At 47.3% G+C, this 24,602-nt stretch overlaps 2 protein-coding genes across 2 annotated transcripts; one reads left to right on the forward strand and one right to left on the reverse strand.

The window, feature by feature from the left end:
• The first annotated feature begins 9,726 nt into the window (after positions 1-9,726).
• SMAGP (small cell adhesion glycoprotein) lies at positions 9,727-14,051 on the forward strand. Its single transcript, XM_065419766.1, has 3 exons — positions 9,727-9,774; positions 11,425-11,502; positions 13,790-14,051. Exons 1-3 carry the CDS (start codon positions 9,750-9,752, stop codon positions 13,957-13,959), a joined length of 273 nt encoding a protein of 90 aa, XP_065275838.1. The 5' UTR covers positions 9,727-9,749; the 3' UTR covers positions 13,960-14,051.
• A 1,736-nt stretch (positions 14,052-15,787) lies between these two features.
• On the reverse strand, positions 15,788-21,599 carry DAZAP2 (DAZ associated protein 2). The gene is made up of 4 exons (XM_065419042.1): positions 21,469-21,599; positions 18,752-18,870; positions 17,716-17,958; positions 15,788-17,163 (listed from the first exon to the last, which is right to left on the reverse strand). The coding sequence occupies exons 1-4, from the start codon at positions 21,479-21,481 to the stop codon at positions 17,035-17,037; spliced, it is 504 nt and encodes a 167-aa protein (XP_065275114.1). The 5' UTR covers positions 21,482-21,599; the 3' UTR covers positions 15,788-17,034.
• Between the last annotated feature and the right edge of the window lie 3,003 nt (positions 21,600-24,602).

Consider the following 24,602-nt stretch of genomic DNA (forward strand, 5'->3'; position numbering starts at 1 on the left):
GCGTGCTGGGGCGAGGGCGGCCGGGACTTGGGGTGGCTGGGGGGCCCTGGGCACTGGGGCCGTGCCACCTGGTGCTCGGAGGTGGGGGACAGGAGGGGCTGGGACTGGGGTTGCCTGCCCTGTGCTTGGGGGGGCTGAGGAGGACCACACACCGCCTGCCCTGTGCTCAGTCGTGGGGGCCACGCGCCGCCCACCCTGTGCTTGGGGATCGAGGGGGGGCACACACCCAGTGCTCCATGGCTGAGGGGGGCTCTGGCAGGGGATGGGGGGTGGGTCCCCAGGTTGGGGGGGGCAGCCAGGAGCTAGCCTCCCCCAGCCGGTGGTTCACCCGCTACCCATGCTGCTGGTCATGTCAATGCATCATTCATTAAGGCTGAATCCACAAAAGATTTGCTTCCCTCACTTCCTTGGCAACGCTGTGGTTTCTGTCTGCCACATGCACGGTTACTGGGGATTGTCCCCAAGGCACATGACGGTGACCAGTGTCGGTGTTAGCCCACTGGGGGCCCTAAACCAGAATTTTTTGCCCCTTCTCCCAATACTAAAACAGGCAAGATCTTATAATAAAAAGCAAATGGGGAGCCCCTTGAACTGCCTATGCCTAGAGCGGGCTCTGACGTGACTTGATCCCTGGGGTTGGCCTCGATATCCTGTTATTCCAGGAAGGGCGTTTCTCTGGGGGGGGCCAGTGAGGAAATAGCAATAAATAACTCACAGCATCTTCTTAGCACTAGAAATTTGGCCACCCACGGTTTAAAATCCCAAGATATTTCAATAAAGGCACCTTGATTATTCCTGACTCTTGTGTGTGCATCTATCGATCGGTGGGAAGGTCCCACAACTGTGGCCTCTCGTATTTAGTCTGTTTCTCGCCTGCCACCGAAGAGTTAACAAGGGGAAGGCATTCGGATGACTGTGCCTTTTATCATCAATGTGGGGAAACTGGAAAGGTGAGGCAGGAAGGGAACGCCTTCGCCTCCCAGCAGTTTCAGGAGCTGTGTGAGAACAGGTGGTGGAAGGGAAGTCTGCAAACCCCTCACGCTGCTGGAGTGTTTTACTTACCTGACATGGTATCAGGTAAGGGGGCGGGGGAGGGGGTTTCCTGGCAGCATAGTGCTGTTTGGGGGATAGAGACTTACTTTCGCCATCACTACTGGTTCTGATCCACTTTACAAGCCATGTCCGCTCACCTGGGGTGTCCATCAACTCCCAGTCCTTCCCCACAGCTGAATATGGTTTGTGGCGGAAGGGAGAGACAAACCAGGGAGACCCCGGTGAAGGCTCGGTTGGGGTGGATTAACTGCAAACTCCACAGGGACAGTTTTTCGGAAAGACCTTAGCTCCCACATAGGCCCCTCAGTGAGAGTTGCTGGATGCTTAAGCACTTCTGAGAATCTGGCCCAGTGGGTCAAATCCTGACGGGTACTGCCCTCGGTGGGTGCGTGCAGGAGCTCAGCACATGACAGGTCCAGGCCCAGAGGGTTTTCAACTTCTGGACTGGGTTGGCAGCAGAGGGAGGATGCAAAAGCCAGAATGCTGCTCCCCCGTCATCTCTATTCCTCTTTCAGAGTTTCCCTCTAGAAGCTACTGTAGCATCAAGGTGCTGTGTTGCACTGGAGTGTAAATTCAGCAAATAAAAGCCTCTCACAAGTGCGGTTGAATTGTCAAACGGGCTTCCGTAGGAATGTGCAGGAAGTGAAAAATCCTCCCCAAATAAACAGACGAAACGGAGCATGCGGAATACAAAGAGCAGAAGCTAGAACCACGCCAGAATATGATGGGCTTGTTAGAGACATAAGAACGGCCGTACTGGGTCAGACCAAAGGTCCATCCAGCCCAGTATCCTGTCTACCCACAGTGGCCAATGCCAGGTGCCCCAGAGGGAGTGAACCTAACAGGTAGTGATCAAGTGATCTCTCTCCTGCCATCCATCTCCACCCTCTGACAAACAGAGGCTAGGGACACCCTTCCTTACCCATCCTGGCAAATAGCCATTAATGGACTTAACCTGCATGCATTTATCTAGTTCTCTTTTAAACCCTGTTATAGTCCTAGCCTTCACAACCTCCTCAGGCAAGGAGTTCCACAGGTTGACTGTGCGCTGTGTGAAGAACATCCTTTTATTCGTTTTAAACCTGCTGCACATTAATTTCATTTGGTGGGCCCTAGTTCTTCTATTATGGGAACAAGTAAATAACTTTTCCTTATTCACTTTCTCCACACCACTCATGATTTTATATACCTCTATCCTATCCCCCCCTTAGTCTCTTTTCCAAGCTGAAAAGTCCTAGCCTCTTTAATCTTTCCTCAGTTGGGACCCGTTCCAAACCCCTCATCATTTTAGTTGCCCTTCTCTGAACCTTTTCTAATGCCAGTAAATCTTTTTTGAGATGAGGAGACCACATCTGTACGCAATATTCATGATGTGGGCGTACCATGGATTTATATAAGGGCAATAAGATATCCTCAGTCTTATTCTCTATCCCTTTTTTAATGATCCCTAACATCCTGTTTGCTTTTCTGACTGCCTCTGCACACTGTGTGGACCTCTTCAGAGAACTATCCACGATGACTCCAAGATCTCGTTCCTGATTAGTTGTAGCTAAATTAGCCCCCATCATATTGTATGTATAGTTGGAGTTATTTTTTCCAATGTGCATTACTTTACATTTATCCACATTAAATTTCATTTGCCATTTTGTTGCCCAATCACTGAGTTTTGTGAGATCTTTTTGAAGTTCTTCACAGTCAGCTTTGGTCTTAACTATCTTGAGCAGTTTAGTATCATCTGCAAACTTTGCCACCTCACTGTTTACCCCTTTCTCCAGATCATTTATGAATAAGTTGAATAGGATTGGTCCTAGGCCTGACCCTTGGGGAACACCACTAGTTACCCCTCTCCATTCTGAAAATTTACCACTTATTCCTAGCCTTTGTTCCCTGTCTTTTAACCAGTTCTCAATCCATGAAAGGATCTTCCCTCTTATCCCATGACAACTTAATTTACGTAAGAGCCTTTGGTGAGGGACCTTGTCAAAGGCTTTCTGGAAATCTAATCTAAAGACGACTCTTTAGAGGGGGGACCCAGCTGTCTAGGGTCACTGGCAGTGAGAGATTGAGCCTTTAGGTCACTGGTTGGAATCTAGTTTAGGTTTGATAGTCACATTGCTGTTTACAAACTGAATTGGGGGGGGGGGTCTCCATCCAGCCTCTACTGTGCAGGCATCCCTGACCATGGCAGCATGACTTGGCTGGTAAGCTCTTTGGGCTAGGGACCATCTTTTTGTTCTGAGTTTGTACAGCGCCTAGCACAATGCATCCTGGCTCAAGACTGGGGCCCTAGCTGCTACTGCAATACAAATGGGGCTAGCAAGAGAAAATAAGACTCTGGGATGTGGAAGGCCTGGGTTGCAGTCCCTGCTCGAATGAAAATCGATTGATATAAAGTGGAACAGCTGCCACAGAAGAAAGAGATTGAAACCCCCACCACAGCATGCCCTATACCCAGGTGATTCAGGCACGCATGTGTGGGAGGCTGGGTTCAAAGTCCCTGCTTCAGAACGGATTCAAACATGTGTCTTCTATGTGCCAGGTCGGTGCATGCTCTGAGCACGGGGGGGTAATGGTTATGGGGCGTTAGCACCATCATCCTTCCCTTTGTGACTAATTGCCTTTGCTTTGATTTTAAAAATGCCTGGAAACTACGTGTTTTGGGTCAAATGAAACATTTCATTGAAACCCAAGATGACTCTTTTTAAAAAAAAAAATTTTTTTTACTTTTTTGGTGGCAAAAAATGTTGGTTTCGCTTCCCCGTGAACGGTTTCTTTTTCGCAACTGTCAGTGCACCAAAACCTTGGTTCCATGCACAGCTATATGCAACACCATGTCGCTTTAAAAACACTTACAGATTAGTAAATATCCAGTGTGTTAGGGAAGTGAGTCACTGCCTATGGAACTACACCCAATCAGCAAGGAGGCTGGAGAGGAACGGAGCATTAGAGACTAGAGCCTCTTAAAATCAGAGCTGGATTCCCAAAGGAGCTGGTGGTGGTTTGTCCTTTCAGAGACTGGCCCTAAATCAGGACTCAAGTGACTAGTCCCACTGACGTCAAGGGTGAGGGTGCTCGGCCCCTTGCAGGACGGGAGCTTCGGAGAGGCCTGAGTCAGCATCTTTGTAAGGTAAACCCCTTGCTGAGGGTCTGCTTCGCAAGACTCTCTCTTGCATTTCTACAGCACCTTTCTCTTCCCTCCAGTGCTTGGACCTGAGGTTCACTGCGCAGCCAGCAAGCTGGGAGCATGCTCTCCTCATTGGGGTTCTCCTTTGGCCCTACACCAGGGGTGGGCAAACTACGGCCCGCGAGCTCCCGCTGGGGAGCGGGGGCTGGAGCTTGCCCCGCTCCGGGGCTCCAACCGGGGCGCTGGGTCAGGGGCCACTCCACACGGCTCCTGGAAGCCACGGCATGGCCACGCTCCAATGGCCCCCTCCGGCGCTCCAATGGGAGCGGCAGGGGCGGTGCCTGAGGATGGGGCAGTGCGCAGAGCCGCCTGGCCGCGCCTCGCGTAGGAGCCAGAGAAGGGACATGCCGCTGCTTCTGGGAGCCACTTGAGGTAAGTGCCGCTTGGAGCCTGCACCCCTGAGCCTCTCCCCACACCTTGCCCCAGCCCTGATCCCCCTCCCGCCCTCCAAACACGATCCCAGCCCACAGCACCCTCCTGCACCCCAAACCTCTCATCCCCAGCCCCACCCCAGAGCCTGCACCCCTTCCCGCACCCCTGATCCCCCTCCTGCCCTCCAAATCCCTCGATCCCAGCCTGGAGCACCCTCCTGCACCCCAAACCTCTCGTTCCCAGCCCCACCCCAGAGTCCGCACCCCTAGCCAGAGCCCTCACCCCCTCCCGCACCTGAACCCCAATTTTCTGAGCATTTATGGCTGACAATACAATTTCTATTCCCCGATGTGGCCCTCAGGCCAAAAAGTTTGCCCACCCCTGCCCAACACTGACCGCATGATACACAGTCACTCCTACCTTCCCTGATTCACAAGGGCCTTATGCTCCAGTACTGCCTTGTAGCATCTGAAAGCAATGGGGACAATGAGAGAGAAAGTTTTACAGGTTTCTTTCACTGATTTCACCCTTTTTGCAGACATGGTGCACTTACCTTTAACTGCTGTCTGACTCATTCTGGAGGTAGAATTTATTTCTAGTCTCTCACTATGGCATTAGTGTGTGCAGGTCACAGTGACTCCTGGATTGCTCTGTAGCGGAGTTTTGTGGGTTGGAGCTAGGCATGTTTTGTGCTCACATTTCAGTGCTCAGCTCAACAGGAGCCCAAGCAAATGAAGGGCCAGTGTGTGGTCTCACAGTCTGGCCTGCGGCAGAGGCAGTGTGGAGCTCTAAGAGCAGATCATGGGACAAACTGTGACTCCGAGTCACAGGTCACTGCTTCCCCTTTGCTCCAAGATGGAATCCGCTATTGGGATAGACCAGCAGCGGATTACTTCCCACCTAATGCTGGCTCAGCTCTGATGTAATTTTGGAGGGGAAGAAGGTGGGGAGGGGTTCAAATGAAGTTTCTGCCCCTGCCTGCCTGCACAGGTATGAGAGAAGCTACTGGCAGGGCCAGCGCTTCCACTAGGTGACCCTAGGTGGTCGCCTATGGCAGCAGGATTTGGGGGGCGGCATTTTGCCGCCCTCGGCAGAAATTCGGTGGTGGGGGGTCCTTCACTCGCTCCGGGACCCGCCGCCAAAGTGCCCCGAAGACGCGGAGCGGAAGAACCCCTGCTGCCGAAGACCCCAGGCCCCCTGAATGCTCAGAGGAGGAGCGCTGCCGCCTACGGTGGCAAAAACCCTGGCGCCGCTCCTGGCTACTGGTCTTACAAAGGCTGCTTCTGTCCACTTCACTGTGCCCTGTGCTAGGGGATATAAGGGGCTGTCTTCCTCTCCTTTACTCCTGCTGGGCTGTGCAGGCCTCTCATTAGGTGTTACAGTAAGATCTAAATAAGATCCCAGAGTGATTGTTCTAGGCACTGTACAAACATGTAACAAAAAGGCAGGACCTGCCCCGGACAGCTTAAAATGCAGGTATAAAATGAGAGACAACAGGTGGACACAACACACATGGGGAGAACATAAAATGATAATAAGCTGGTTAACGAGCAGATACCATCTGGCCCTAAGTCAACCGCAGACTAAAATGGAGTGTAAATAGTAGAAACTAATTTAGATCTTTCAGTTTCAATAGATAACATGTGGGTTTACAGCCTCACATTGTGCCATATGCTCTTAAGTTACCAAGGTGCTTTTAAATACAAAGACTGATACTGAAGTAGAAACTGGACACTTCTCTGACCCAATTTGTGTCGGGGGGGGAGGGGGGGGGGAGCCGTGTTAGTCTGTATCAGCAAAAAGAACGAGGAGTCCTTGTGGCACTAACAAATTTATTTGAGCATAAGCTTTCGTGGGCTAAAACCCACTTCATCGGATGCATGCAGTGGAAAATACAGTAGGAAGATAGATAGATATATACACACACACACACACACACACAGAGAGAGAACATGAAAAAATGGGTGTTGCCATACTAACTATAACGAGAGTAATCAGTTAAGGTGGGCTATTATCAGCAGGAGAAAAAAAACTTTTGTAGTGATAATCAGGATGACCCATTTCCAACAAGAACAGGAGTACTTGTGGCACCTTAGAGACTAACAAATTTATTTGAGCCTAAGCTTTCGGATGCATCCGATGAAGTGGGCTGTAGCCCACGAAAGCTTAGGCTCAAATAAAAAATGTGTTAGTCTCTAAGGTGCCACAAGTACTCCTCGTTCTTTTTGCGAATACAGACTAACACGGCTGCAACTCTGAAACCATTTCCAACAGTTGATAAGAAGGTGTGAGTAACAGTAGGGGGGGGAAATTAGCATGAGGAAATGTTGCTTGAACTGCTGTTTTAAAATTTATTTTCGCCTGACACCTAGTGGTCAGTTCCTGGACAGCAGCTGATTCACTTGATTTGAGTAGGGAAGCAGCTGCCAATTTTATTACAAGTGCTTGGGTGAGTCATTTGCTCTGGGCAGCCTTTAGAACAAGGTGTATGAGGCAGAGCCCTACCTAATAAAATACACCGAGATCTAACTGCAACTGCCATTTAAACCAGAGCTGCAGATATGAGGGCGGTTCCTCTGACAAGGACTTAGGCAATGCAAACTGCAGTATAGCAGAATGTGGTAAGACATCTCCGCTTGCTTGGGGTAGAGCCAGTTATCTAGAACTCCTTATTTTTTCCATGTTAAAGGCTTTACTCTTCCTGTGCAGTTTGCTTACGCACCGAGATTCACGGTTATTAGATTTTAGAAACCAATCAAGTCTATTAATTGAGCATCCCCCTCACAATTAATAAAAATGTAGCAAGTTCACACAAAAACCCTGTCAAATGACATGCTCTTGTAATAAGAGTCTAGAAGTTCTCACCTACCTCTTCAGTCTCTTTGTATACATGTATTTACCCACTAGGACTACCAGCTGGCTGGTATTTGACCAGCCTGGCCGGGTTTTTTTAGTGGATTTGCTAGTTGCCAGAAAAATAATTTTCTCTGCTGGGTTTTTTGTTTTACATGGGTCTAAAGATTTGTATTCTCACAATACACTGGGATACCTAATGTTAAAAGTTTGTGTCCAGCTAAAGATGCTGCAGGGGTTCCCACTTCCACAGTTTCAGTGAGAACAGATCAAACCTGTTGAAAATACAGCAGATGACTGCCCACCAACACACAAGCACACTGCACACCTGTGAGAGAGCATTTGAGTCATGCAAGAGTGAGGAGACCTGCGTTGTTATCAGTCTTACGTATACCTGTTCTCTCTCTAGAGAACATAAGTGGCTGCTGAAGGTGGGGGGTTGCAGAGTTGCCTTGTAATTGGGAGTGCGGTGGACTTGCCTTGTGTGGTGGGGGGGGGGTGCATTTCAAAGGTGGTAACCCTATTACCCACCCAGGGAGCGCAATAAGAGTGCTCCTGATCAGGAGAGTGATGGCAAAGGTCAAACTGAAAACAAGAATCCCTAACTTTAGTGCAGTGGTTCCCAAACTGGGGTTCGTGAAATGTATCAGGGGCTTCTCAGAAAAAAAATTCTGTAATGGCAGACAGGGCCCTCCCTAGAGACCCCGCGCACGGGGGCCGGCAGCCCAAGCCCCGTGACCATGACTTCCTGGCAGAACAAGTTTAAGCTTTGTTGTAGTCATGCGTTGTTTGCCTGGACTGCTCAAGACCTGAATGCTTGTGGGAGGAACTCTTTATTGAGTTGGCCTCTTAAATACCTTCATGCTGTTTCACGTCTGGTACTCCTGGATGAAACATGTAGGAGGCTTAATCAAAGTGATATGAGTTACAAAAGTGAAATCTTGGAAGAGTGTTGCCATTTTCATAATGTAATAAAATGTCATGATAAATAATAATGTAATAATAAATAGTGTGTCATAAGAGTGTCATAAAAAAACCAAATTATTTCCAAGATCACTGCTTCTATAATTTATGCTCAGGTAAGGGAGAAAATCCCTGGAAATATTCATTTTTTAGGAGGGGGTTCACGAGATTTGATATTTTCATGAAAGGGGTTCACGAGTTGTTAAAGTTTGGGAACCACTGGTCTAGTGGTATGAACATAGTCCTAGAAATTCTAAACAGACACTATGTGCCTTGAATCCAAAGTTTTCAAAATGGCCTCTGATTGAGGGTGCCCTTCGGGCCCGGTTTTCAAAGGGCTGAGCACCCACCACTCCTAATGAAGTCAACAGAAGCTGTGGCTGTGCCCAGCACCCTGGAAAAATCAGGCCCAGCGTGGCTCATGAGAAGCACTCAAAACTAAAGCCCCCAAAACCAAAGGCCACCTTTAGACATTCTGGCCTTAACATATCTATGGGCTGGTCTACACTGGGGGGGGGAGGGAAGGGGGAAATCGAACTAAGATACTTCGACTTGCGTAGCTGAAGTTGCGTATCTTAGTTCGACTTACCTGGCCGTCCTCACGGCGGCAAGTCGACTGCCGCGGCTCCCCCGTCGACTCTACTTATTCCTCCTGCCGAGGTGGAGTACGGGCATCGATTCGGGGATCGATTTATCGCGTCTAGATGAGACGCGATAAATCAATCCCCGATAGATTGATTACTACCGATCCAGCGGGTAGTGTAGACATGGCCTGTGCCTCATTGTCCCCTTTTATGACAAAGAAAATTATATGCATAGCGTAGAAGTTGTAAGGACTTACTAGTTAGTGCATGGAAAGCATTTTAAAGGTGTAAAGTGTCATATGTGCTTAAATTGAATCAGAGAACTAATTGCACGGCTAGAGACAGTTCCCCACTTCATCACTGGTCTGCTCTGATCCTGGCTTAACGAACAAATCGAACTGGACCTGTTTGAAGATGCTGGATAGTCACCTGGGCTTTCCCAATCCCTGCTTGTCTTAACTTGCTCCTGGGTTGACCCTGGGCTCAACTATTCCAATGAGGTCTGCACAAATTAGACTGTTTTGTTTTCTTCTCAAAGTAAGTGCTGCTTTTGATGTTGGGTGACTGATCAAAAAGTTCAGATTCTACCATAACTAAGCATAAGGGTAATTAACTGAGTTACATTCCCCATTGTAAGACACTAATAAATCTAACATTACTTTTCTTGCTGTTTTTGTAGTTCTAAAAGATCCCAAAATTTAAATTGGAAGGATAAAAACACCTGCAACTCAGCTAGATCCATGGGGGCTACTCCACCACCTCCAGGTATGAAGCGCTTGAAAGCTTGGCAGGTTGCAAACCTGGTAAGGAGTCAGTAAATCACAGCTTGGTTTACTAGCTGGCAAGGTAAAGCAACACCTTCTGCATGACGCAAAATGAAGAGGCAGGTTTATATGGGGCCTCATCTTACAATACAACATCTTAGCAGGAGAGGCAGAAGTTTATAATGAGCCAAACTGTAGAAGCATTTGTGAATGCAAGTTTGTTTCTGCTGAAAACTTTGCAGGAAAAACACCTGCCGTGCATGCAGCTTTTATTTTTTCCCTATCCAAAAGACCCCTTTTATAATTGTCCCACATGAAGACAAACCCACATCCCTAAACAAAGAATCCCACCTCCCGCTGAAGCAAAATGTAGCCAGAAGAAATTGTCTCAGGTTGAGAACTTGTAAGACAATTTGGAACGGAGCTACTGCCAGACCATTCCTGCTGGTAGCACTGCTGCTATTTATAACACGATGTGCGAGGAGACAGCCTGATTACATAATGCCACAGAATGATGGGAAAGATGCTGTTAAATCAGTTCTGCCTTTTAAACCATGTCTTGGAGTCTAGAATTGAGCAAAACTCACAGATTCCAATAGGCATGTTGCACCATTAAAGTCCACAGATTTGGCTAAAAGTGTTGAGTACCTCTGGGCTGCTAATCAAGGCCACTGCTTTAAATCGTTCAATTAACATGTGGTTTAAAAGTTTCCAGACTTCACTCCCATTCCAGGGTTCATCTGTGGTAAATGACAGAATTGGTCAGAAAACTGACTTTCCATGCTGTAAGAAAAAGAAATTTGAGAACAAAAAATTTGACTCAAACTGGGACAAAAATCCAAAATTTCAAAAAAAAAAAAAAAAAAATCATTTTAGGTCTATCAAAACATTTAGTTTGGATTTCAACCATTTTTAAAAAATATATAATGAAGTAAGCTTCAAACCAGAGTCATTTTGCCATGGAAAAACCAAAACTTCTTGATCTAAAAGTGTCAAACTGGGATGTTTTAACATTTTTCAAAAACCCTTCCTATTTTTTTTCTAAACAAAATGTTGTCAATACAATTTCACAACAAAACAAAAAAATGGTTTTGCCAAAAGGGCATTTTCATAAGAACGGCCATACTGGGTCAGACCAAAGGTCCATCTAACCCAGTATCCTGTCTTCCGACAGTGGCCAATGCCAGGTGCCCCAGAGGGAATGAACAGAACAGGTAATCATTAAGTGATCCATCCCCTGTCACCCATTTCCAGCTTCTGGCAAACAAAGGCTAAGGACACCATCCCTGCCCATCCTGGCTAATAGCCATTGATGGACCTATCCTCCATGAACTTATCTAGTTCTTTTTTGAACCCTGTTAGTCTTGGCCTTCACAACATCCTTTAGCAAAGAGTTCCACAGACTGACTGTGCGTTGTGTGAAGAAATACTTCCTTTTTGTTTTAAACCTGTTTTCAGACCAAAAACTGTTTCAATGAAAAATGTTCAACCAACGCTACTAAACAAGTCTTAGCATAAGACCTATTCTTGTGTAACTAGATGCCTCCAAAGGCTTTACTGTAAGTGCCTTGAAGATGCTTCAATAACAGTGTCACTTACATTCTTTCCCTCCCTCCCCCCTTTTCTCAATTTCCCCCCCGGCATTGTAAAGAAGAGCTGACCACCCCCTTTCTGAAGAGGACAAATACGCCGTCTCTCCAAGAGGAAGCCAGTGTGGGTGTCATCGCAGGTAGGATGTTCCTATCATTGCACATTGATCCCAACCAGCACACAGGCCATCACTCTGCTCTGTACCACGATACATAGGTACATAGACACTTTCTGGGTAAAACTCAGAGCCTAATCAAAGTAGCTCAGCTTACAGGACTTACTCATTTTTCTTCCACGCTGAGGCATTAATGATTCTTTTCACTGCTGCAAGGGGCTGTATTGCAACGTGGATGACCTTGGCAGTTCCCAGCTAACACACAAAATTTCAGCACTCACCTCGGTAGATACGCACGCCAAGAATGCACGACACCAAGTCATATCACCGAGGGGTTAACTGTGATAACAGCACAGCTAGGTTACTTTTATCCAGCTGACAGCTGCTGAACTTTTCCAGGCAGAGGAGTTTAATAGCCTCTCAGTCCCTTTTTACTGAGAACAATTCTAGAGTGGCCCCCCAGAGATGGCCTACATGAAGCTAAAGCAACAGTGAATTTCTCCTGGCCCAGGTTCTAAGCACAGAGAAGAGGCAAAAGATATAGTTCAGGGCAGGATTAAAAAAAAACACACACACACACACACTAAGAGAAAGAAGAGGAAATGGATGTAGAAAAAAAAAAATCTATGGGTTATTCAGCTACTCACCCAACCAAATCAATGCCACCTCCATCTCTGTCCATGCACATAAGGTTAGTCTTGCCTCTTAGCCAGTCTCCAAGCCTTGTCATAGGCTGCTTTAATACCTTATTTCCCAGTGTAACACTTTATTACAGGTGCCATTGTCTGAAGCATCTCTTCAGGGTATAGTGTGTTGCTGGTTAAGAGCGATCTGCCTGCCAATGGCTGAAATGCTGGAGTAACTTCCCGTAACAGAGACCAGTAGTCAGCAACTGCTGATAAACTGTTTTTTCTATCACTTTAGCATAATCTCAGCTGCTTTACTAATATTCCGTAAGATATTCTATTTAAAGATCAGGAAAAAGAGGAGTGTCCTATATCATTTCTAGACACCGTGACAAATCCATCTTGCTTCTGAAGCTCTCAAACATCAATTGCTTAAGCTTCTCAACAGCAAGTGAGATATTACTGTCATTTTCTGGGTTGGGAACTGAGGTACAGAAACGTTGAGTGGCAAGTCCAAGACCACAAGTCACGGAGCCAGACATGAAACCCACGTCTTTTCCTGTGCAGTCCCCGCCACACTGATTCCCCAAATCCATGCATGAATATAGCAAATGATATTACAGTACTATATGGTTCCCATCAGCACGGTATCTGAGCCTCTCACACTCTTAACGTATTAATTCACACAATACCCCGATGAGGTAGTACTTTCCTATTCTCTCCACTTTACAGATGAGGAACTGAGGCATACAGACCAAGAGATAGATTTTAAAAGGTATTTAGGTGCCTAAAGATGGTGGCACAATGGCTGATGTTGGGATGGTGGGTCCTATGCTTTTCTTGGTGGGAAGGCTAGGACGCCACCCCTCACCTCTGCTCTTGGGGCACCGAGGGCCTCGCTAGTGGCCCGGGAAGGTGGTAGAGGAGGGAAGGGGTCTGGGTTTGCTCCGCACTCTGAGCCCCAGCCCCAGCGGGTTTCTTACCCTCATCCCCCTTGGGTAGGGTTACCCTCGGTCCTTGACGTTGGGGCAGGGTCTCCCTTCCTCCGGTTCTCTGGTCTTTCAGTTCTCAGCAACCCACCTCTAAACTCCAGTCCTCTCTCTTTCCTTGCGCCACCCTGTCTGCCTGAAGCAGGGTTTTTTAACTAGGTTCCTGACAGGGCCTTAATTGACTACAAGTGCTCCAATTAACCTGTAGTAACTTTCCCTAGTCTACAGGTAACCATGCCCTAATTAGCCTAGGGCTTATATATCTCCCCTCGACCACTCTCCCACTGCTCCCTGGCCCTGCTGTATGACAAGATGCAGATAGGCACCTAGTGGGATTTTCAATCTGCATCTTTAGGACCCAAAATGCCTTTAAAAATCTGGCCCAAGTGCCATGGCCCAGGTCACACATGACGTCTGGGACAGAGCAAGGAACAGAATCTAGACTTAAATCCCAGGCTAGCGCTGTACCACTCTGTACCTCTTCTTTGTCCCCTACAGTCAATTATTTTTTAATATACACTTTTATACTATTTTCCCAGTTTGAAATAAACATAGCCCTGAGAGCATCCCATATTGTTCTGCTGCTCTTATGACCAATGCTAGTACTATTACAGATCAAGCAGATTTTTAAGTGAGCAGCTAGAGGCTAAGCTGTGCAAGGCTATATCCTAATCTGGCTTTCTTTTTCTTCGGAAGGTGTCATCACAGTGGTTTTCATCACACTACTGACAGTCCTGGTAGTGATCATCATATACCTGTACAAGAATAAAGGTAGCTACCATACCTATGAGCAACCAGAAGCAGATGTGTCAGTACAGATGGAGAACCTCCCTTCCAAAGGAGAAAAGGAGGAATATTTTATATAACCCATTCAGTGGGGCTAACAGCTTCTACACCGGACTCAGGTTTGACGCTAAGTTGCCCATGTTTCCTGGACTCTGGGATCTAGAGACTTTTTTTCCCTAATTTATTACACTTTTCCTTCTTGGATTAATTTAACACGTGCACAATGCTAACCTCAACCATTGTTCCACAGCGTAGAATGATTGTTAAACTGAAGGCAAGGATCTCCCACTTAATAAGTGATTTGGTTGGAAGCACTACAATGTAAAAGTGCCAGCTGTGATGATAGTGCACTTCCTTGTACGGTTTGTAATATGGACTAATAAACATCTAGAGCAGGGGTTGGCAACCTTTCAGAAGTGGTGTGCCGAGTCTTCATTTATTCACTCTAATGTAAGGTTTCACGTGCCAGTGATACATTTTAACATTTTTAGAAGGTCTTTTTATAAGTCCATAATATATAACTAAACTATTGTATGTAAAGTAAATAAGATTTGTAAAATGTTTAAGTAGTTTAATTTAAATTAAAATGCAGAGCCCCCTGGACCAGTGACCAGGACCCAGGCAGTGTGAGTGCCACTGAAAATCAGCTCACGTGCCACCTTTGGCATGTGTGCCATAGGTTGCCTACCCCTGATCTAGAGTTTCTCTCCTCAAGCAAAGAATGTTAAGGTTGCTTAAAGGAAGGGGGGACTAGATTAAGGGCCAAAGTTAATAAAGTTATTATTGGTGTTGTAATTCCTAGAGGCCTCCATCATGCTAGGCTCTGTACAATTACTTAGTAAGTCCCTGCCCCAAAGAATTTAGTCTAAAAGGCCACCAAGTGGGAGGGGAACTGGAAGCACAGACAGGGGAAGTGACTTGCCCAAGGTCACACAGCAAGTCAGTGGCAGAGCTGGAAAAGAACCCAGGGCTCCTGATCCTAACCCAGTGTCTTAACCCTTGGAGCACACTGCCTCTCAAAATGAGGACGGCCATTAGCTGACAGAGGCCAATTAAAGACACTTGCCTTATGAGCAGATTATATAGTGTTTTCCACTACAGGGTTTCTTTCACTTTGAGGTGTTGCATGTGGTACTGGCCAGTGTTTAAGACCAGACAGATCCATGATCTAATTAAGCACAACACTTCCTATTACATTCTTACAAGCGGTGAGGCTAACAGCTTATTTCATGTAAACAAGTCACTCAACACAAGAAAGTCAGGCCTCTACGTGGTGTAGGCTGTTGTATCACTGTTCTGCACAGTACCTTAGTTTGGTGTCACTAGTGCCACCACCAAAAGGAAAACACCCCTCTTTAGGGCAAGCTACATGATCTTAGGCTGAATGAAGTGCTAAAATTCAAAGTGCTTTACCTCTATCAGCAGTAATTCCCTGTTAGGGATGAAAAAAAGATGCCTGAAACTACTCTGCCCTTATGTTTGCTTTAGCCCTACAGAGTTGTTTGACTGAATCACTCTAGATGACTCAACATGCCCTGTATTGCTTAACTTCTGAAGCAGGATGACCGTTTCCAAGAAATTAAAAATCCTTCAGTTTGGCATGATCCTCTATTGTACCACAAGTCCACTTACCCATTATGCCAGTCTGCGATATCCTCACAAACCAACAGATCGACTCAAATTTCACTTCATTCTTTCCTTTCATCCTTCCCTGTGTTAGGTTAGACTAGTGTGAAATGCTATCAGGAGATCTACAGGGTTCTCCTCACCTCTTAAGAAAAGTTCCCCTTTCACAAAACCTATTTAAGATGAAGTTTGCAAGAAGGCAGGAAAGAAGATGCAAGCCTTTAAAATAAATAAAAAAAACCACCATCACCACCAAGCTGAGCAACGGTCAGGAGTTCTGTGTGAGGTCTAATGCAACTTTGTCACTTTATTCAAATTTTCAAAATAGTCTTTATTCTACTTTTTTTAGTATAAAAAAAATCCACAAGTTAAGTGCACCACAGTGTATACAGAGAGACATAATGCTGAACTTCCAGAACAGTCAGTTGTACGGTTTAACACAACATACAATACAGAGATTTAGATTCAACTGAAACCTCAAGATAAAATATATTCACCAAATCTGATTTTTTTTCTTCATAAAACAAAAACCAAAAGATTGAGGATCCCTGAAATATTCTTCTTAACCCTAATAAGACTTCATTATACTCAAGTCATTTTTTAAAGGATGCATTCATAAAACAAGCCATTCACCAAGCTAACTTGTGTGTTGATTGACAGTTGCTACACACCCGAGCACAGATGGAAACCCCTCTCTCTATTCTGAGTAATAGCCTTAAGTTTTGCTGTCAAGATACCAAGTTGCTTTTAAAATGTGGTTTTGTTATTAAGCTGTAGTTTTAAAAGTCTAGTTTGCATTTAATGAAATGTTCGCACAGGAGTTGCACCGTGTTTCCGGCACCAAAGCATGGCTTTGATTAGACTCAACGTGCAAAGAAGTCCCAACGCTACTGGGAATGTATCAAAAGAAAACCCATGTCACATCCTAGCTGCAAACCTTCCTGGAGAAAAATGAAGAGCGAATGCGAGCACAGAGAGTGCTTCAAGGGATCCATTCTACTGTGAAGTCGCGAGGGAGAAAAAGCCCTATGTGGCCACCAGAGAAATGAATGTGACTGGCTTTCTATCCAGCACCATTGAGTCTATGGAAGGAGAAAGAGGATGCATGTATCTCACTCCTATTGATAAGCAATAGATTTGAGATGGAGCTGCAAGAATTATAGTTTGATACTTTGAAGTCAGATTTCCTTCCTACCCTTCTCCTCCCGCCCCCCTAATTTATAGACAGTTGATTAATAAAAGCCAAGAGACAGTGCTGCAGTATTACTCCAGTGGAATTAAAGGAAGATCTGTGGGGCTGCTTAGCTCACATTCATTTCATGAATTAACCCCTCTTTAATAGAGGCACTGCTACCATTACATGGTTTCTTATTACGTTTTAAAAGTGCCTGAAGGGTTGGGCACCAGGAAGACACCCCACCGTTATGTGTCTAAACTGCAACTTCAGGTTAATATGACTAAAGCAGTTACATTGTGAGAAGTGCTGACAGTATGTGATGTCTTTCCTTAAACAAACATAGCCTCTTTGTTCACCAGATAGTGTAGCCACCATCCGAGCCCCCCATGAAGTAGCTTCCCTTCCGTTGCGTCACTAACACATTGGCCCCCTGCATGGCTGCCAGCTGGGCTGCATTGGGAGGGCAGCCAGGAGGTGGCGGCTGAAAAACAAAGAGAAGATTAGTTAAGAGGATCAGAGGGCAATGCCACCTTGGCACCTCAGCCGGGTAGACAAGATGTATTGGATTACAGTGAACCGGGCACTCCCTTTTGCAACACAGAATAATTACCATCAACGCACCCATAGCTAGCTACTGAACTATGATTGCACGTAATAGTACACAAACAGCTGGGCAACACCCTGATCACCTGGTTTGAACTAGTAGAGTCATCCCTGCTCCATTCATAGGACAGAATTGGTGAGGCAACAGGATAGGCAAGAATTAAGACTATGAATGCCGCCCTGACTTGTTTTATCCCCCTCAAAGCCAAGCAGAGATGCGATGGCAGAAAAAGATTGCAACAGAACACCATAAGCTCTACAAGCACAGGTCGCTCACACCGGTTCTCTCCTAGCAGCCGATTGCTCCTAAATACGGACACAAGCACCTTCTGATAAATGTTTAGAGATTGAGGAATAGCCTATGTTGTCAGCCTCCCATGTGACTCTGAAAATGAGACATGCAGGGTTTCCACAATACATTTATACTTACAGGAACACTACCAGTGGCACCAGCCCCAAACCTCGCTCCGGCATCAAAGCCACCTTCAACAAGGACAGTTGATCCAGGAGGGTAGACAGGACCTACAGGATAATATGCCATTGGAACTGAAGAGCCCATTGGGCCAACAGCCACAGACTGTGCCATGGGTAGGTACAGAGAAGCACCAGGATATGCAGCGGACATAGTAGGTACGGTGGCAGCCCCTGGATGCACAAAGCTTGGACGATACAGCTGGAACGAGAAACACAAGGAAGTTATAAGATTTTCCTCGCCCCAGAACCATTTATGCAGATTCTCTCTCAAAGCTCGGATAGTATGTCATAGGGCTGCCACCCTCCCTCAAGTACAGTGGTAGTCCCACTCCCTTCCCTGAAAGCACAACTCCATCTGGAGGGAGAGAGGAGTTTGTTCAGATTATGCCAATTTGAAGCACGGTGCTTCCCGATCGTCTGCCAGAATCAATCCAGAAGAACCATCTTATTGGCTTTTGCCTACACAGGTTAGCTCTAGTGGCAACTCCAAGGGAAGCTTTGACTAAAGTTTCTGGCATTTTAAATGGATTTGGGAAAGGAAATGTTATTTGTGGATTTCAGCCAGATCACAGAACAAGTATTTTTTCCCATTTCAGAACAGAAATGTTTGTGTCCACACATGAAGCCTCTGGCAGAGGGCAATGTCAATTCATTTTTACTGAATATTATGCTTGAGCATTTAGCCAAAGCTATTAACTAATGTTTTACTGATTTCTGAAGGCGGAAGAGAGAGAGAGAGAGAAGGATTTTGAAACCTGGAACAGCTCCCAAAGTGCATAAAGTATGCTTTTCTAATTAGCAGTCAGAATAGCATTCCCTAACTCAGCACATTTCTCACTAGACAGAGCTGCCAGACTGATTGCTGCCCAGTCTTGGGAGGTGCAAATGGTCATTCCAGGCTAACAAATGCAGGTATTAAGTATTCATTTGTAACCAGTTCAAGTTTACTTTTTAGGTGTGGAGCAAGAATACAAAAGGGACATATTGCGTACCTCAGAGTAAGCAGGAGGTGCATCGGTATAAGGTGGTGCTTGAGGAAGAGGCATTGTCTGTGGGTACACAGGATTACCAGGAGGTTGCACTGGGTAGGACGGCTGTGTCGGATATTGACCTAAGAAGCAGAAGAGAATTTGGTCAGTGTTAACTGAACTGCCATTACAGAAATGGGACAGGAAATTGAGTTTATGGAAAGCCACTTCTTTAGGGATCCGAGAGAGAGGACCACAAGGGATTGAAATCGCAGATGTTTTACACATATAATTAGAGGCAGAGGGCGCAAGAGGGAAGGAAATGCCCTGCAGGCCTACAACTATGTCAGGTACTGAGTAAAGTCCACTCAGTCATGTTCAGGCAATACTTGCACTCTGGTCAGAATTTAAAGGAAAAAATAATTTCTGTTCTGTTAAAATCCTTTAAAGGAACTAGGCTACTGCAAAATTAAATTATCTTCCTGTGCAGATCCGCTTATTCAGAGTTGGGCATTTCACTGCTTAGACTTGCAAGTCACAAAATGTTGAGACTCTGCCACAGAACTACTCACTTACTGGGACATCAAAAATACTAGATCCTGTATCATTTGAAGCTACTGATAACAGGTTGTCATAAGTGCAATTTCCAGAGAGCATCTGTTAATGATCTTAATGTTTACAATTAAACACTGTCACTCCATGTGCCTCAAGTCGCAGAAGGCAGAGTTCACAGAGAAGATACTTGGTTTCTACAAAAGAGGGGGCATAACAACTGAAGTGAGAAACAGATATAGTCCCCAGAGTAAGAGAGGACCTGCTCCCAATCCCAGGCTCTCCCACATTCATTACTCTTCCTTACCCCTTTATTAATTCATGCTAAAGTTGACATTCCATTAAAGCGACATGCATCTTAATGTCTCAAAAGTAAGTAGGTGTATAGTAGCATTGCTCTTAAAGCGAAGGCCAATAGGAAGTCCTGCTTAATATCTTACCGCAGTTGGCTCTACAGTTTGTTTTTTCTCATCAGGTCAATATCATGTGTTTAAAATAAATAATTTCTACCTGTTTGTTCAGCTGCATGTAAGATAGCTAGCAATGGCAAGGAGGTGTGGCTTTAATGTGTCACCATCAAGGAGGTGTGGCTTTAGTGTGTCACCATCAAGGAGGTGTGGCTTTAGTGTGTCACCATCAGGTCAAAGCAGGACTCTTGTAATGATTGTTAAAAGCGCTATCAAACCTAATGCCAATATAAATGGTTCTATGAGAGTTACAGATTCAAGACAGAGTTAAAGAAAAAAGGGGGGAGCGAGGGGGGGGAGAATATAGTGGCCTTGGAGGGTTTGTAATTTGAGTTCTAGTCAAGCTTTTATAAGATCCTCATCCTCACAGTACCCCAGCCCCAGGAGAGCATCCAAAACCAGAGGGAGCCACTGCCCCCAAGGAAAATTCAGAGAAAAGTAGTAGCTTTGTTAATGGCAAGTAGCCAAGATTCCTGAAGCGATTTAAAGATTGTGATACCTCAGGAAAGGCCAGCAGCTCACATTACTCAAGGCAAATTATGAACCCAATCGACTGGAATGGGACAAATGTGCATTAACCCCCTCCAGGGGCACCCATCAATGTCATAGACCCCACCACTTCCCCCAAGGGCCTCCCCCATGACTGTCATGTCTACTGCCAAGGTGCTGCTGTGGCACAGCGCCATCCTGCAGACATTGCAGCTCTCTTACAGGAAGCAGTCGAGAGAGAGACCTCGTGACACAGTTTAGAGATTCTGAGCTAGCAAATCAAGGTTCACGCATTGAACGGTTGAGCTAACGGTTAAATATAGGCCTTCCACCAACGCCTGAGGCTCCGGGCTTCTTCAAGACCACAAGGAGCCGCCACAACTACCCTCACCCTTTTGTCCCCACCACCACCTCCAGCCCTCACAACTGCCCTACCTTGATCCATTACTACCCGCTCCTACAGCTGCCATCACTGCCTCTTAGCTACGACAGGCATCCCCCGCCAAACCCGCCCCCCCTGCAGAAAATAACTACAGCACCCATGGGGCTGACACCCCCTCCCCCCAATGGGGCTGACACCCCCCCACGCCCCTTCCCCTCCCCGCCATGGGGCTGACACCGCTCCCTACACCCCTTCCCCTCCTCCCCCACCATGGGGCTGACACCCCCCCCTGCACCCCTTCCCCTCCTCCCCCACCATGGGGCTGACACCCCCCCCTGCACCCCTTCCCCTCCTCCCCCACCATGGGGCTGACACCCCCCCCTGCACCCCTCCCCCTACACTCCATGGCGCTGACACCCCTCCTCCCCCATCCCCCCCATGGTGCTGACACCCCCCGCACCCCTCCCCCCGCGGGCCGCACCCCTCCCCCTCCTCTTTCCACGACGCTCTCATCTTCCCCCACCTCCAGGCCACCCCACCCACGTACCTTCCACCCACGCCAGGCCCCGTCCTCCCGCCTGGGAAGGACCCCGGCCTTGGAGCCCGCCCCTCCCTCCTCCCACACAGCGGCCGTGCGGCAGCCAAGGGGTTAACGACTAGGCCCAGGCGTGCGGCGTCATGGAAACCGAGCACCCGCCCCCCGCCCCGCCGCGCTCCCACTGGCCCGGACTGCCCGCCCATCACGGGCTCGGCCTCACGGTAACCGACAGCGACGCCAGCTTTAAAGGGGCCGCGCCCCCAGCCCGGCGACTGGCGGAGAGGGGGCCCCCGGCTCCCCCCCCCGCCCTTGCCTTTGCTGTTCATGGCGGTGGGGGGGTTCGGCCCGGTTCGGCTCTGGCTCGGGGACTCGCTACGGCCGGTTCCGGATGTGTCCGCTCCGCTCACTTCCTTGTTATTGTCACTGCGGCGCTGGGAAGGGGGCGGGGGGAGGAGGGGAGAGGACGTCTTACGTTCGCCGCGCGGCGTCATGACGTAACGGCGTCGCGGCAGGGGCTGCGGGAGGGAAAGAGAGAGGGGTCATTGGGGGCGTGGCCTATATCCCCTTCCGTTCCAAACGATGAGCCCCAGCTGAGTGCAGGAGTCGGCAGCCCCGCCCCGGACTCCTGGGAAATGGGGGGGGGGGCTGCTTATCCCAGCCAGGGAGGGGGAGTCGGGGGCTGCTTATCCCAGCCAGGGAGTCGGGGGGGGGGCTGCTTATCCCAGCCAGGGAGGGGAGGGGGAGTCGGGGGGGGCTGCTTATCCCAGCCAGGGAGGGGAGGGGGAGTCGGGGGGGGGGGCTGCTTATCCCAGCCAGGGAGGGGAGGGGGAGTCGGGGGGGGGCTGCTTATCCCAGCCAGGGAGGGGAGGGGGAGTCGGGGGGGGGCTGCTTATCCCAGCCAAGGCGGGGAGGGGGAGTCGGGGGGGGGCTGCTTATCCCAGCCAAGGCGGGGAGGGGGAGTCGGGGGGGGGGCTGCTTATCCCAGCCAAGGCGGGGAGGGGGAGTTGGGGGGGGCTGCTTATTCCAGCCAAGGGTAGGTGTGGGGCAGCCACCTCATCCCAGCCAAGGAGGAGAGCGGGAGCTCTTCCTTCTCCCCCTACAAGTACCAACATGTGAGAAGATTTTTGATCGTAGAGGGCTCTTTAATCAAGCAGACAAAGGCATAACAAGCTCCGATGGCTAGAAACTGAAACTAGGTATTTTCAGGCTAGAATTAAGGTGTACATATTAAATAGGGTAATTAACCATTGGAATAACTTTCCAAGGGAATGAGCCTGATTCTCCGTCACTTGAAGTCTTTAAATCAAGACAGGATGATTCTAAAAAATAGGCTCTAGCTCAGCCACAATATAGGCTTGCTGCAAGAATCACTGGCTGAAATTCCCTGGCCTGTATCATACAGGAGGTCGGACTAGATGATCGTAAAGATTCTTTCTGGGTTTACCATCTATGCATTTGTGCTTCGCTTTCCCTATAGGGAAAACAGGGATTGTATCACCATAAAATGAGGTTACGAAGCATAATCCTTCAGTGTTTGTAAAGAGCTTTGAAGATGGAAAGTGCTAAATATTGTTACTAATGAATTCTACCCCAATTGGCTAATGCAACCCTTTCATTTACACCCAATCTTGGGGTACACCTCTTTGGAGCATAGAAAGCCTGAACCCTCGGTATAGCACAGAGCTACGCTGTAAACAGGCCGTTGAGGAAATCTGGAAACAAATATTCATGTAACCTTCCTTGTTTTTTGTTTTTTCCTTCTGAATTGGACATAGAAAAAGCAGCCACTTCTAAGTTCATGCATAAAAGATCAATGGAAACAGCTGATAACCTCCAAATATTTTTAAATTTAATTAATCCTTAAGGCTGGTAAAATTTCATCAGGCAGTGAGTTCTGTTCATTAGCAACAGCTAATGCTTTATTAGTTATTTTGGCCTGAGCTTTAGGATATGTTAGTTATTTTAAAACATATCCTCTTCGTTGTTATAAGAGGAAGTTGGTGTCTGCATTATTCCCCAGACTCCTGTCACACACCCTCATGGGACTCACTCAGGAATTGTGACCCCCCCCCACACACACACACACACACATAAATGTCCCCAAACCCTCTTTATAAGGTGATTGCAGAACCCAGAGGTGGAACACACTTGCATCAATGTGACTGTATGCAGGCAAATTTTTAACAGTGAAGGTAATTAATTATTGGAACAACTTACTTAGGGACTTGGTAGTTTCTCCATCCTTTGCAGTCTTTGTCAAGATTGGATGTCTTGCTCAGTGATGAGCTGTTGCTCAAACAGAAGTTATGGTCTTGATGCAGAATTGTTGGGTGAGGTTCTTTGGCCTGAGTTATATAGGAGGTCAGACTAGATTATCATAATGGTCCTTTCTGGCCTTATAATCTATGAAATCCTGAATGGTTTGAAGGTGAACATCCCATGAGAAGCAGCTATTCCCCAGCCAGTCTCTGCCCACCTATGCCCCTTTATCCCACAACAGCCTCAGTAGGGGCTGCTAGGAGATGATGCCTCTTTGATTCAAGCCTCCTCTCCGCTTCTGACTAACAGGCCCATTTTTGCAGAAATGCAACAATTTTTGGTCCACATTGGAATTTTTCAAAGGGCGGGTCCATCCCACGGCATTAACTGAAGTGATCCAACCTTGGATCACCACCCTCGAGGTAGCCTATCACAAAGGAGAGTGGCCACACTGCAATAGAGCAGTTGAGTTCTGTAGGCATTGCTTAGATATTCTGCGTCCACAGTGGCTCTGTATTCAAGCATTTGGCACCAAGACTCCTGGGGTTATGTATGAGCATGAGTCGATGGCCTGGTGAAAAGGAGAAAAGAAAATACAAACTGAGAAACATGCATGCCGTTAGTTAGGCAAGTAGCTAGCCAAAATTTCCATTTCTCTGCCAAACTCTGTTCATTTGTTCTTTGTACCTTGTCCAACCACAGCTATGTCATAAGGTACCTCCAGTTTGGTTTTATTATAGTCAAGCTGATGAACTGCAACATGCCAGGAAAGGTGGATTCTCAATACCAAGTATTCAGTCGGTTCTTATCTCTTCTCCCAGCTTCCGCGTCCAAAGCTTTGATTTTGCGCTTGTCTGCTTCTCCCACAAATGTCTCTATGCTTTCTTCCATATGGTCCAGAGCACCCTTGCCTGAATTAGGCCCTCATTCACCAAAGCACTTAAGCACCAGCTGTACTTTGCTGAATTGAGGCCTGAGACACAGATCCTTTGGGCCTTAAGGCCTGATCCAGTGCCCATTGAAGTCAATGAATGGACAGATTCCCAATTGAGTTTAGTGGGCTTTGGATCAGGTCCTCCTTTATCCATAAGAGTGCTTATCTTTTGTGCTCCTGATTCAACAAAACAGTTAAGCACATGCTTAACTTTAAGCACACGCACAGTCCTGTTAACCTCAGTGGGATTCCTC

This window comes from Emys orbicularis, chromosome 19 (assembly GCF_028017835.1).
Source record: "Emys orbicularis isolate rEmyOrb1 chromosome 19, rEmyOrb1.hap1, whole genome shotgun sequence".
Lineage (NCBI taxonomy): Eukaryota > Metazoa > Chordata > Testudines > Emydidae > Emys > Emys orbicularis.

What these genes read in the sequence shown, in the direction of transcription:
- SMAGP (XM_065419766.1), top strand. Translation starts at nt 9,750, where the DNA reads ATGGGGGCTACTCCACCACCTCCAG. An exon ending in GGCTACTCCACCACCTCCAG is followed by an intron (nt 9,775 to 11,424) that starts GTATGAAGCGCT and finishes GGCATTGTAAAG; the next exon opens with AAGAGCTGACCACCCCCTTT. An exon ending in CAGTGTGGGTGTCATCGCAG is followed by an intron (nt 11,503 to 13,789) that starts GTAGGATGTTCC and finishes TTTCTTCGGAAG; the next exon opens with GTGTCATCACAGTGGTTTTC.
- DAZAP2 (XM_065419042.1), bottom strand. An exon ending in CACCTCCTGCTTACTCTGAG is followed by an intron (nt 17,959 to 18,751) that starts GTACGCAATATG and finishes TTCTCGTTCCAG; the next exon opens with CTGTATCGTCCAAGCTTTGT. An exon ending in GTGCCACTGGTAGTGTTCCT is followed by an intron (nt 17,164 to 17,715) that starts GTAAGTATAAAT and finishes TTTGTTTTTCAG; the next exon opens with CCGCCACCTCCTGGCTGCCC.